At 42.4% G+C, this 13,357-nt stretch overlaps 1 protein-coding gene across 2 annotated transcripts in view; it reads left to right on the top strand.

The window, feature by feature from the left end:
• The window catches only part of EEFSEC (eukaryotic elongation factor, selenocysteine-tRNA specific), a 196,191-nt gene extending 186,128 nt beyond the window's left edge, over positions 1–10,063 (top strand). The window contains exon 7 of one of the 2 annotated variants that reach the window (XM_090022508.1): positions 6,840–10,063. In XM_090022508.1, coding sequence (XP_089878634.1) covers positions 6,840–7,024 — 185 coding nt within the window. In that variant the 3' untranslated portion in view covers positions 7,025–10,063. The remainder of the gene's footprint in view (positions 1–6,839) is intronic. The other variant, XM_090022509.1, reaches the window with a different exon arrangement.
• The last annotated feature ends 3,294 nt before the right edge of the window (positions 10,064–13,357 follow it).

Below are 13,357 nucleotides of genomic sequence, written 5' to 3'. Positions count from 1 at the left end.
ACTTGTTTTGAAGAGCATTCATATGGCAGAGTACCTGTCTGCAAGGTGAGTGAGTGGTTTAGCTGTCAGGCTTTCTTCTGTCTGGGCACAAATGGGTTATTGGATGGTTACTTCTCTCCACCGATGAACGTAACATTCAGCCTTTGCAGTTCATTTCACCCAGTGTCTTATTGGTTTGTCAAATGAGTACAGACCATTACTGGAGGTAGAGAAGACCTTTGGGTTGGGAATGGGGCTGACGGGAAAGAGGAAACCTGGAATGAAGGTAAACCTGGACCAGGTAAAGGGGTACAGAAAACTGGAGAGGTGCCAAGAGGTGTTGGAGACAGGGAAGCAATGGAGGGGGGAGGAAAAAAACAATGCCACCTTAGGAGACCTTTTTAGAGCCCGAAAAAATGTGGAACAAAAGACAACAAAAAAGACAACTGACTGGATAGGAGGAGAGGAGCAAAACAAGGTAAAGGAGAATTTGAAGCATGAGACAAGGAGTGAAAGAAAGGAAAAAAGGAGTGGTGAGGGGCCCAGGTTTCTACTTTGTTCTCAATTCCAATTACCCGTGGCAGGTCAAAAAAGTAAGTGAAGCATCTGCTTTTCACGTAGTGGAGCAAGATGGAGAAAGGGGCTGACGGTGCAGGAGACTTAGCACCTACCTGAGGAACTGCAGTCCCTTGGCATTCTTCTCAGCACCTCAGCTCTGAAAGGAGTTTGTCCCCTCTTTGATCAATATTAGTCAGCATCATGTACATCATAGATGAACACATAGGCCAGGTACAGACATTACACTTTTACCAGTATAAGTGATCGTTAACTGCTCCATACCCGTAACAGAACAGAAGTTTGGCACACAAAACCAGGTTATACTCATAAGAGAACAGAAGTTTGGCATTTGGTTTAAAAATGACAGAACCTGGTCTAAGATGTGATGGGCGATGTTCACTACTGATCTAAATTACACCGCTTACAGAAAACCACATAATTTAGATTGATTCTTCCTTGAACTTTTTGAATGTCTGTACATAGTTATAAAGTAGCCTCATGAACTCTTCTGCCAAGCACAGGGTTATTTTTGTCTCTTCTCCTTAATGGTATTTCTTTTTGAGGTTAGAGGAAGAGGGGATTTAATGGAGAGTCTGCTCCTCTAGCACCTTGCAACTGATCTGTTTGCAGAGCAACACTGGAAAAAAAATCATCTGCAGTACAGGTATAGGATAAGGAAGCAATGTGTGGTTTCGTTTCCATATGGGCTTGCTGCAAAGACCACTGAAGTCAATGGGAAAATGTCCATTGACATTAAGTTTTGCATCAGACCTGATTAAAAGGAAATTTGATCAGATGAGTATAAAGGGTGAAATTAAATAAATATAAGGGAACCTTAAAACTCCATTATGGACCGATCAGACTGGGTAGATGCTAAGCATCAGATACTTGACAGGAAAAAGGAAGAATTGAGTGAATAATGCATTTTTCTCATTGAAGAAATGAGCTCAGATTGATATTGTGTATAATTTGCATGCCAAATTACTGGGATTGCATATTTGTCTGAAAAGTCTACAAAACTTTTTGCATGAACAGTTGCAAAAATCTTGTCTACTATGCTAAGATTAAAATAAGGGTAACCACAATTAGTATAAAGTTCGATTCAGTTTTTGAAAATAATATAAAATTATTGCAAGTGTTCTTTTTTTATACATGACAGCCATCTGAGGGGTTGAAAATAATTTTTTTTCCTAATAAGATATTATTTGCATTTAAGTTTGTGAAATTCACAGTTTTAGGAATTATGAAAGACTCAATTTGGGTTGAGTCCTTTAGTCCATGCAAAGACAAAGAAGCCTTCAATAAACATTTAGGTCCCAACATTGTTTTCTACTTGTAGTCAGTGAAACCTAACATAATGCAGTGGCTTAAGAGCTGTTGTATCCTTACATTTCTGTCTATAGCCAAGATTGCTCTCAGTATAAGTACATTTCAAATACAGTCTGGCTGGGATGTGCACGTTATACACATGGTAGCAAATAGCAGGTGATGGGTGGGAATGAATTTGCTAAGCTTTCAGATATCTCTTATGCCTTTGAGGATTGCCCATTAATAATATTAATATGTAGGTATTTCCCAGTGATGTGGGCAAGGCGCTTGTTAGAACTTTGAAGCTAAAGTCTTTTTTAACACAGAGACCTTTTTGAATTTTAATCCATTAGCAACTTGGCAAAATAAAGTAATTGTCCAACAGAGGAAGGAAAAAAAAAATCTATTAACGTTTGCTACAAATCCGAGTAGTACAGGCAGCACTTAATTAATGGAACAGATTTCTCACTATGTATTCAAGCTAACATAGTCATTGTTCAAGAGAGATTAGACCCTTAATGTAAGTAAGTTAAACTAGACCTCCATCTAAAAATATCCGTCATTTCAGCTATTAAAGGGCTGATGTCTTCTTCGGTGACAGATATATTTCCCTTCATTTCCTTGGTTTTGTAAAATGTAAAGTATGCATTGTGTGTAACGCGAGAAATCCACGGAGGTAGATGAAACCTAGATTGCGCCTCTCCGCCTGTCTCCCTCTGCTTGCTCCTTTGTGCAGCTCTATATCACAGAGCCTCTTCAGCCCATAGACCTCCTGGCACCAGAGTGAAAAAAAACAGCAAATGCCATTTGTCAGGGTACGATGCCAGCCACCTAATCTGTTTGCAGAATGAGGGCCGTGGGATCTGATTAAGTAATTTAGATACCTTGCGAATTTAATAATACCTGAGCTGCATTTGGCTGGCAGCCCATGATTTCACTTGTAGGAACTACCACATTCTTCCATTTCTCCTGCTAACTCTTCTCGCACATAATACCTTATTTGAATCCAAATAGGTGGGGAAGGCTGCAGGTGAGGTATGCTTTTGCTTCCCTCATTTTGGATTTTTCTGGATGGATTGGAAAGAGAATTACTTTTTTCATTTTCCTGTTTCTTTTTTTAAAAAAACTTTTTCCCACCTTATGGAGTTATTTTACAACTTATATGAAGCTTTTTTTTTTCTTTTTTCATCGTGTTCACTTGAAACTAAAATTTTTTAATTGTAGTGCCTAAACATGGGCGCCTACATATATGGCCTGACTTTGACAGGGACTGAGGCCACACGATCCCCCGTGACTTCAATGGTAGTTGTGGAAGTGCACAACTTGTAACTGTTGCTGCACTGCACCTTGGAAGTCAACCCCTTCTCTGTTGCCATCATTTAATATATTTATTGTCATGGCCAATTGGAGATATAGTACTAAACTTGGTACAAACCAAGCAGAAGAGTTAGTGGGCATAGATTTAGGAGTGTAACTGGTGAAAACTGTAGTCACTGTATGACGTGTTATCCCCTCTGCCAACCCCCATTACAAAACTTAGTAATAAAAATGGGTTGTGGTTGTTTTTAATTAAAATGAGCCTTTCTGAGAGGATTGGAAGCTCATATCATTTTAACAATAGCAGTATGTCAGCGGCATCAATACAGCACCAGTAATAAGGACAAGAAGGGAAAACTGACTAGAAACCAAAGTGAAACACCACAATGTCCTTGTCTAAACTGAGGGAAGTCCAAACAGTAAATGCTCTTCCTCGGGAAGTGGAGGAAGCCCTGTTGCAGAGGGACAGCTCTAACTAGACTGATCACAACAGTAGAAAGGGGACAATAGGGTATAAATCCTGCAAAGGCAGGGAACTGGACAGGATGAGCTAATGGGTAGTTTTTCCATCCCTAATTATTATTGCTGTTGTTTCCAGCATCAATGTAATTGGCCAGTGCTGTGACTGTGCAGAGGCAGTAGGGAAGGCAGAGCAGCATCAGTGGCAAAAAAAGGAGGTGATGTTTCCCCCAGCAGCTGTTCCTTCCTGCATGCTGCCACCAGTTGTCAACCTCCCCCGCTGCTGGAGCTGGTGTTGGTGCAGGAGAAAAGCAGGGACAGGAGAGTGAGGTGTCCCTCTAGGTCTTTTCTGGCAGCTCCCCTTAGGTATGGGGTGTAACACCTGGGACTCCTATCCCACTTGCCCATCCATCCTTACTCTCCTGGTTTCCAGTTGCATTTACAATGTGCTTGGTGTTTTCCAAACAAAAATAAAGCACTTTCTATGAAACAATTAAATTCTGTCATTTTAATATTGTAAGGGGGTGGCTGAAATATAAGCAGACAATTTTTAAATGAGTTGATAAGCACAGCACAATTAAAAAAACCAAACAAAAATCACCTCCATGCAGTAAAGGCATAAAACAACACTGCATGGTCAGGCCTTGTTATCTAGCTCGATTAATTGCACCTCACGCATGCAAGGATAATCATCATCAAACTTCTGAGCCACCAAGAAGAAACCAGCCCTTTCATTTTCTTATGAAATAATTACTGTGTTTTATGTATTCCAGCATCCAGTGATAGAAGGTAGTTGGTTGGGGGGGCGGGGCGGAGATACACCCAAAATGTTTTACTTATTAAACATATTCATTTCAGGAGGCTTTGTAGCTTGTATGCAAGGTAGTGTGGTCTGACATCTGACTGCCATAATTGAGAGCAGGTGTTTGTTTATTTTACATATATGAAATACCCCTGCCCCCACCTCCCTGCACACACACATGCACACACAATCTTTGTCTGGAAGGAGCAGTGCCCACTTGACTTTCTTCTCTGTTTTCAAAATACAGAGCATTTTAGGACCCCTCTTCATGGTGGGGAGTTGACAGCTTCCTGGTTTTGCTCCCCATTTACTTCCTCTTCTTCCTCCCTCCCCCTTTGCTGCATGCTGTCTATGCCACTTGGAACAATTTGCTATCTGACAGAGCAAGGAGAGAAGGTGGCCCTCGGTGCTGAGTCCCCACAATGCCCTCTAGATGTGTCTGTAATGGAGCAAATCACCGGTGCTTGTAGACCTCCTGTCTCCAGTAAATCATAAGCATCTCAATCTTTTTGTCAGGCCATGATATGAGAATCCGCATCTGAGTTTCAGTATGAGGGGAGAGAAGCTGATTAAGTGTTTGAGATAAGGTTATGTGACACCACAGGTTAAAAATACCTGAACTGAAATTGGCCAAATGCCTGAGAACCACATTTCGGAGTATTCAGCTAGGTGGCACCGAATATGCTTGTAAGGGATCCTCTCTCATTCACTGTATAAAAAAAAAAAAAAAAAAGGCTGTAAGAGTCATCAGGAAGCAGCAGGATCTCCCTTGTTTTACAGTGTTTATTTGGATTTGGCTAACTCGCGTCTCATCTGAAATGTTACCAATGTGACATGGTAAAATATAATAAAAATTGTAAATAAATCTCTGAGAAAGCTTAGGAAGAAAAGGTTGGGTATTCATATTTCCAGAGCCAGCCTTAGGGGAAATGGCGCCTTGAGCGAACCTGTATTTTGCTCCACCGTCACCCCCCAAGTCAGTGGTGCTTTCATTCTTGCTGATTCCTGTGTAAAGGTTGGTCACCCGCTTCCCCACTTTCTGTTACCCTGGTGCTAAGCCTGGCAGCAGTGGCACTGGGCACCCCAGCGCAAGGGATGGGACAGAGTGAGCAGGCCACTGCAGCCCCCAGTACCCAGCTAGCCCTGGGCTGTGCTCTAAATATCCCTGTGGACCCCCCCCAGCGCTGCAGCAACCAGCACCATGGGCACCCCTTAGCAAGCACGGCAGACAGCCCAGTCTCAGCCCTGGGCAGCAGCGCTGCCCTTCTCAGGGTGGGAACCTGCTCTGGACAGGAAATTGCCTCGCTCTGGGCCCTGCAGAGGTAGGGACTGCCGGGGCAGCCTTGTTTTGGGCATGGGAGGGGCAAGGCAACACCCTGGTCATGTGCGGGGTGGTGGTCAGTCAGGCCCAGCCAGATTGCCCGCCACCGTGTGGGTCTGGTAGGGCCAGGCAGTGCCAAGGTGACAGCTTCAGCTGCCCCGTGGAAGTGCTCACCTCTCTGAGCCCACTGGTCTTGGCAGTTCTCCCCTGTTCTGGCCTCTGCCTGCACTGCTGGCCATCCAGCCCCAGCCTCCTCTCCCAAGACACTCCATGGGCCGGCCACACTGCAGGGGTCATGCCCTCCTTGTGAGGGACCATGCATGGGCTCCCTCCCACCCTGGCGAATCATCTGCCCAGGTTCACAGAGCTGGCCTTAGGGAAAATGGCACTCTGGGCATTCGCCCACATCATCCACCCCTAGGGCCAGCTCTGGGTAAACCATTTCAGTCCTTCCCCAGTGTTGTACTTCCAGAGTCAGGTTCTCCCCATTTCTCTCAATGTTAAAAGACAGTTGTAACCCATTTTAGCCAGAAGCAGCACTTTTGTAGCTCTGAGCATATTGAACAGCACAGTTTTGGTGAGGCTTATGTGATGCACCAAAAATGTTCAAGATGCTCTGGTCATTATGCATGTGTGTGCTTCCTCTGCCCCACTCCTTAGAATATAACCATTGGTTAATTTTTGGTTTGTGGCTTACATGCGTGTAGTTTATCTGTACAAACTTGCTGGCCTCAACTCCTCCCAGCAAGAAAAGCAGCTGCTGGAAAGCATCTGCACAGGGCAAAGAGGAAGGTCTGCAGATCAGGCCTATCTCAGACAGTCTGGTGTGTTTTGATGTGTTGGGGCCCGCAGTAACCAAGAACAAGGGTGAAGAGGTTGATACTGGGTTGTTCGTGTTACCATTCTGAACGGCATGTTCGAACAATTTTGGGTTTCGTTGTTGCCAGGGAACTCTAAATGGAGGCAGTAGAAGCCACCATCTGGCTTGCTTGAGATGCAGGGGTGGTCTCACATCTTCATTGTTTTTAGCTGTAATGTTGACATCCTGACTGAGAAGTTTGTTTTTTTTGTCATGCATGTTCTTGTTCCTTTTAGATGGGCTCAAGCCAGACACAAAGGCGCTTCTGACTGTTGCCTCTAAGAAGAAATCCAGAGCAGGGAAGGGGGATGCAGCCAAAGAGGATGACAGCACCAAAACTGAGTCAGCCCAGCCTGTTGCCATCAGCCTTCTCTTTAAAAGATATGTCTTTGACACGCAGAAGAAAATGATTCAGTCTTGAGAAGGCAGAAGAGGCCCTCTGGGTGATGTCTGAAGTACCCTGAAAAGGCTAGACTCCAAAATGAGCTTGGCTGGAAAATATTTGTTGTCTGAACACACATTAAACTCTAATAAAAGGTTTTGATCTTAGAAACATTGTAGGTGGATTCCTTCCTTATGAATTAAGGCTAGAAGCTGTTCCTTTCCCTACAGCTTAGCTTGGTCCCCAGAATCCATTTGTTCAGATACTGCTCTTTGAATCTGTCTGTTGTGCTTCATGGCCCCTTGGACAATGTCAGCTGCTAATTCTATGCTTACTGTTTGTAACCAAAAGAAATAGGTTTTTTTATGGAGCATTTGAAGTCTCTTTTATTTTAAACACTCCCCAACACTATAGAAATCTAAACCTGATGTCATTTGGGGAATTTTATTTGTAAATGAAATCACCAGTCTAGTTTCACTGCCCCAAGTTGAATTGGAGGCAAAAAAATATATACTGTGAATGGGTGAAAACAAAAAATAGATATTTCCAATTCTTTCAGATCTACGTATATGAGGGGCTGTTTGTAAGACAGGTATGGAATTGTTTTATATGTATGATTTGTACCTTGGCTGTCTGCCATGTTATGACATCTGTAAAGCCACAAATAATTTGATGGTCTATAGTGTTATGTTTGCTATCCTGGAGGTTCAAGACTGCTTTTCTACAATATTTCACACCGCTTTTCTCGAGTCTGCTGGCTATTTCTTTGAATCTGGAGGGAATCAGGAGAGTACGCCATTCTGAGCCACTACTGAGAACAGTTTTCATTTTTTGTAAGGAATATGGCTGTTTTGTGAAAACCAAAAAAAAAGTTATCTCTGGAAATAGTCAGTGGCTTTAGTTCATTAAAGTAATGATAGTAGCTTGTGATATAAGGCCTTGTAAACTGAATATCTCCAAGATGCTTTAGAAACCATTAGTTGTTGAAAGGGGGTCTCAAGGGTACTTTAGTATTTCTCTTGATTTAATGTCCTAACCTCATAAAAGCTTGGAGAATTATGGGTCTCCAGTGGTCCCTGTTTGTTTCTTGTAGAGCATAAGCCACCGTAACATTGATAACAAACAATGATTATACACATTCAGAAGCTGCTGTTTTTAGCAGGGATGAACTTGGGATTTGCCACGCAAAAAGCATTAGTACCTGCTACTTGAGCAAAAGGAGAAAATCATTTGCTGTCGGCGAGTGTTAGGCTGTTGTAATTTCTGGGAGCAGCCGTGAGAGTAAGATTACCACCTGCACCAAGCCAGGGCATTACTTGAGGTGACTCTAGGTCATTATCTTCCCTGCTTATGAAATCATTATTAAGTAGTAATTCAGTGATGGAAGTAACAGTGGCCAGTTAACTTGTGCCCATCCTGCTGGCTTAGATGGCAGAGCAAAATATTGTACTGTCCTTCTTGTGTATTTTATTTTTAATTTCCAGGTGACAGAAACAGACTAAAGGGCAAAAAACGAACTGGCCCCAAGGCAGGGTAAGGTTGAGTGCCTACACTAGCTTGACAGTGCCACTTTAAATGAGCACAAAAATAGTGCTTTGTGGACTAATCCCAAACGGTTTTTGCTGAGTGAGTGAGTCCCAGGCAAAGCTTTAGCACATCCCTTAAGATTATGGGGTGTGCTTTCAGTTTGATCCACGAGGAATTAGGCAGGCAACTTCAGCTAGGGCTTAATGTGACTTGCACCGCCAGCCCTGCTGGAAATGTATTCCTCTGCAAGGGAAAAATGCGTCTCCCTTCCCCCACAACTCTGCAGACTCTCTCCTGCCCTCCCATGTTTCCAAGAATATTTATTACATTCTCTATTTTCTCTGTCTTAATCAAATCCCATTTTGCACCTTTAGTTCAGACACTAGAACTTTGCTCAGCGGTTAGATGCTACAGCTATGGGTGCTATAGAAAACTGTTATCTTGATGACATAGAGGGAAACTCCTTTATATTGCATCAGCTTATTCTGAGAATTATTTTATAAATACCTCTTTCAGAGGAAATTCAGAAAGGATGAGTTGATCTCTTGCAATTATTTAAGAACCTGCAGCAGTATTTATCTGTGTTAACGTTGGTGCTGTTCCCACATTTTAAACGGGAGAATTTAATACTGCCAACCTGACATTCACCTTGAGTTACAGTGGGGAATGATGGTCTCTGTGACTTGCCATAAACTCTGCTGTGTGATATTGCTGGCTGCTGTGTTCCAGACCAAAGTTGGCAGCATTTCACTGCTGGTTTAGTGATTGTTGTCTGGATGGTTTGTAAGACTATTTCTGGGTGGAAGGGACTATATGAATGCAAGGTATTGTATGCTGTTATGCAATATTATCTATTTAATATTTTATCAGTTTTCCTTGTTTTTTCAACCTGTTCTCTCCCGTTACTCGAGGCAGCCTCTCTGAGCCAATTGCTTGTTATGGAATTCGATCCGTCTGACACCATGCGGGTTAGCAATACTCACTGAGCCAGTACAGCCCTCTGTCTGCCTGAACAGCTGCCTAATGCTTTATAATTCTGTACAGAAACCCCTGTTGAAAAGTACACTATCCCTTTGCTTTAGTCACCTCACAGAGTGTGATATTTTATAGGACAGAGGGTTGGTGGTATCTGCTAAGAACCATTTGGGGGCTTCCCCCTCCCTTTTTAATTCCAAAAGGAAGACTTAAAATGTGCCCGAGAACTTTGATTACAATGTGCTATTACTGCAGATCTCTGGCTGCTGTCCTGAGGCTGTTGGATACACATTCAAAAAAAGGGTGAAATGGTGGAACAAAATGATTATGGGAAAATCAAAGCTTTTAAAGACATTTGTAGGATGAACAGATGTTCAAACATTCTTTTATTTGGTTTCCAGACAGACACAGAGACTTTCCTTTCATCCTGGTAATCAGTGCATTATGCTGTAATTTGTAAAAATGACATTAAAAAAATATTAACAGGGTCATATTGTGATCTACTGACTCTGATTCATTAAGCCATGAAGCTAAAGACTGGCAACTGGGAAAAGGGGTTAAATATTGAAGACTGTGCTGTAGTCACACACATCATCGATGCATTAACATGAATGCAAACATCAGAATTGTTTAGAAATGACTAAGGTTTCAAAAGCGTCTGTCAAAAGCTAGAAAATGTTAAGTTCGTGCTGATGATATTTAATGCTTAATTCACCCAGGTTGAGCTGTGGGAGATAAGGGGCTGCATAAAACTCTGTTCAGGTGAGAACTGCTCAATTTTTTATAAATGCGTTTATTTTACCTTTTCTTTTTTATTTATGGATTTTATTTTCATGTTCTGTTGCATCCTGCTTCAGTCTGTGGTCCCGCTACAGCTCCTCAGCTGACAAGGTGAAAGAACTGCAGGACCTGGTTGCAGTGATTAAGCAGATGCCATCTTTCACTGTTCCTGCCTCGGGGTAGGGTGCATGGTGATGCTGAAGGTCCTGATTTCTGTGCGAGGTAAAACCGAAGTCCTGCAAAATTGTTGGCATGAAAAATCACTTGGTGTCCCTCAGTCGCATTAAGGTACTAACTGGCAAAATACCAACCTGGAGAATCGTGTTCTGCTTACCTAAATTCCTGGTAAAGTCTTGCTTGGCTACAGTTTTCTTCTCTAACTGCTGCATCTGTCTGATCTAGGTAAATGACTGCAAAAAAGAATGAGCCACCCACACCGTTGTGGTTCTTGCAGCCTTTATTTGTTTACTAGCACTAAGCATGTTATATGCACATTAGTATTATGTCATCGAGCAGCCAGAGGGTGGTAAAATAATAATGAAAGCCTAGCACTGTTGGAGTATGTGATGACTCTGTCTTATCCTACAGCAGCCGTGTCCTACTGCAGGGTTGGCTTTATCTTACTGAATTCACCATGTTTACATTTTGTGATGCATTCTGGGATCTTATAGTGCCAAGGATGCAGATAATAGAGAAACTGGTCATTATTAGTAATATTTTCTCTTTTTTTGGTTTACTATCAGCAGTGAACCAAATCACTTTTATTTATACACAATTTAAATGAATTTATGATTTCATGTCATTTAACAGTGCATGTAATTAGATTCAACGTTTTGCAATAAATTCTGAGCTGTTGAATGTAGGAGAGGAAAATCTTCATGCTGTGTGGAGCTACTTAGATGATTGACATCCTTAAAAAATGGACAAGGATACTGCTGTGAAGGAGACTTGAGGACACATGTCTCATTTCTGAGGGCCTGATAAAGCAAACTAAAATTCCCATCGGGTACATGCTCAGGTTTTTTGAATTCTGGGAGACGGTTCAAGGCCCAGACCGGGTTCTGTTGATGCTTTAGCAGTGTTTGCTTGTTGGGCAACCCCAGCACTGAGGAACCTGTCTATACCTCTGCTCATACCAGTACCGTGGTAGTGCAACACTCAGAACCATCATCCACAGTTCCTACCACTCTAATGTGATCTGGTGAAGACTTACTGGCTCTGACCTACTCCAGGCCAAAAAAGGATTGCACTAGCATGTGACTAAATGATAACAAGAGCTGTTCTCTTACTGAAAGAAGTTCTAGATCTGGCCCAATTATGACTTCAGTAGAGAATGTTTTGAGCCAGTAGGACCAGTTCAACTAATGGATCAAAGACTCCTTTTCTTCTGCCTCTGACAAAGCAGGGAGGCATTACCTATCTGCTCACTGTGCTTCTGTCCATATAAGCCAGGTTAGTCCAACTGGGAGTCTAAGGGACATTTATGTACATGAAGACATAGGCAGCCCAAGACAAATGTTCTTCCTAGTTAGTTCCTTCTTGGTTTGCAGCCCCATATCAATATACCATGCAGCCATGAGCAATCCTGAGTTACCTGGGCCATACAACCCAAGAGGAAGTCTTCCTGCCCTGTCTTCATATTCAAGTTTTTTCTTGCAGAAATATCAAGAGGGTCAGCTGATGGAATATACTTTATAACAGTAGGAGTAAGATTTTCAGAAGGAGTGTCTGTAAGAAATACAGGAACATTATGTCCCCAGGACAGTATCCTCCACTTCACCCTAAGAGGAACTGTCATCTCAATGCTGCTTCAGCCCAACCAGATGATTACCATGGCAGGTGATTGCTATCCTTGCAATCCCAGCTGAGAGAACATGGTAAACGTCATGCAAACTTTTAGATATTGTTTGTTATTCTATTCTTGGAAGATTGCTGCTTTCATACTCCAGCTTCTGTGGTATCCACATAAAATAATAATAATAAAAAAAGAAGCAGCAACAGAGGAGCCATGTTGACTTTCAAACAAGCCAATAAGGAAGAAGCAGAGGTTCCAGGAAAATAAAATCTCTTCTCCCTCCTCTCCTACAAACTGAACACCAACCTCATTTAGCGAGTTTTACCTGGTTGCTAGGTAGCTAGAATTGCTGAATTTGACCTTTCCTGGGTGTCTTTGCTTTTGGGAAGCCTGGATCAAGACAAGGGTCAGGAGGGCCTAGAGATTGTAGACAAAGGATATTCTTTCCAGTTCCTGTGCCTTCTTAGTTCCCCTTCCCCATTCCTGTCATAAGATTGGAAGAGATGTCCATGGAGTTCAAGAGCAGGAAGGTTTTATTTTCATTAATCCTGTTTCCAAAGGAGGCATCTGACATCTTAACAAATTCATTTATTGTTGCCTCAGGATGGTGATTTTTAGCCTTTGCAGCCTCCACATTAGATCCCCAAGCGCATCACTCTCAAATTATAAGATTTGTATTTCCAAGTAGCATTTAATCCAGGCTCCTGATGTCAAAGCAAATGCAGAGCATTTCCTTCTGTCTCTCCACAACTGCAAGGGTATTCACTAAGTGCCTGGCAGTCATGGCAGCTCACCTAAAGAGATAAAGATATACATACATACCTGTCCCTCTGTGATTGACTGACTGATTTGGGGGCCGCCACTTTTAACAGATCCTATTAACTCCTCAACTCTTTTGTGTTCTGGGTCTCAGAGTTAGCCAGGAAGAATCTGTTGTCTCACCTCAAGCCTAGAATTTATAGAAACAGCATTGGAAAGCACAGCAAGTGCTTACCGAAGATCAAAGAAGTTCTATGCTGAATCTCAGAACTCCACTCTAGGATCACCCCGGATCTTTTTTTATAGCCAGCCAATGACTCCTGAGACGCATGGCCTCATGGACTTACTGGCAGCTGTATGTAGGCAACTGGCCGCAGTGAGAGTGGTTATCACAATGGTTCTCAATCTTTTTAGACTCGATACTCCTCAGAATATGCCAGCTTTTAGTTTTCACTCTTTTTTTTTTGACCACAGAAAAATAACAGAGCAATTCTCTTGTTGCAAAGGACTCTGAAAGATGACAGCAGGTCAGATTG

The sequence above is a fragment of the Crocodylus siamensis genome, chromosome 11 (genome assembly GCF_052110815.1).
Source record: "Crocodylus siamensis isolate JL-2025a chromosome 11, ASM5211081v1, whole genome shotgun sequence".
Taxonomy (NCBI): domain Eukaryota; kingdom Metazoa; phylum Chordata; order Crocodylia; family Crocodylidae; genus Crocodylus; species Crocodylus siamensis.
The sequence above is the reverse complement of the archived record's forward strand: the minus strand, read 5'-3'. Positions and strand labels throughout refer to the sequence as shown.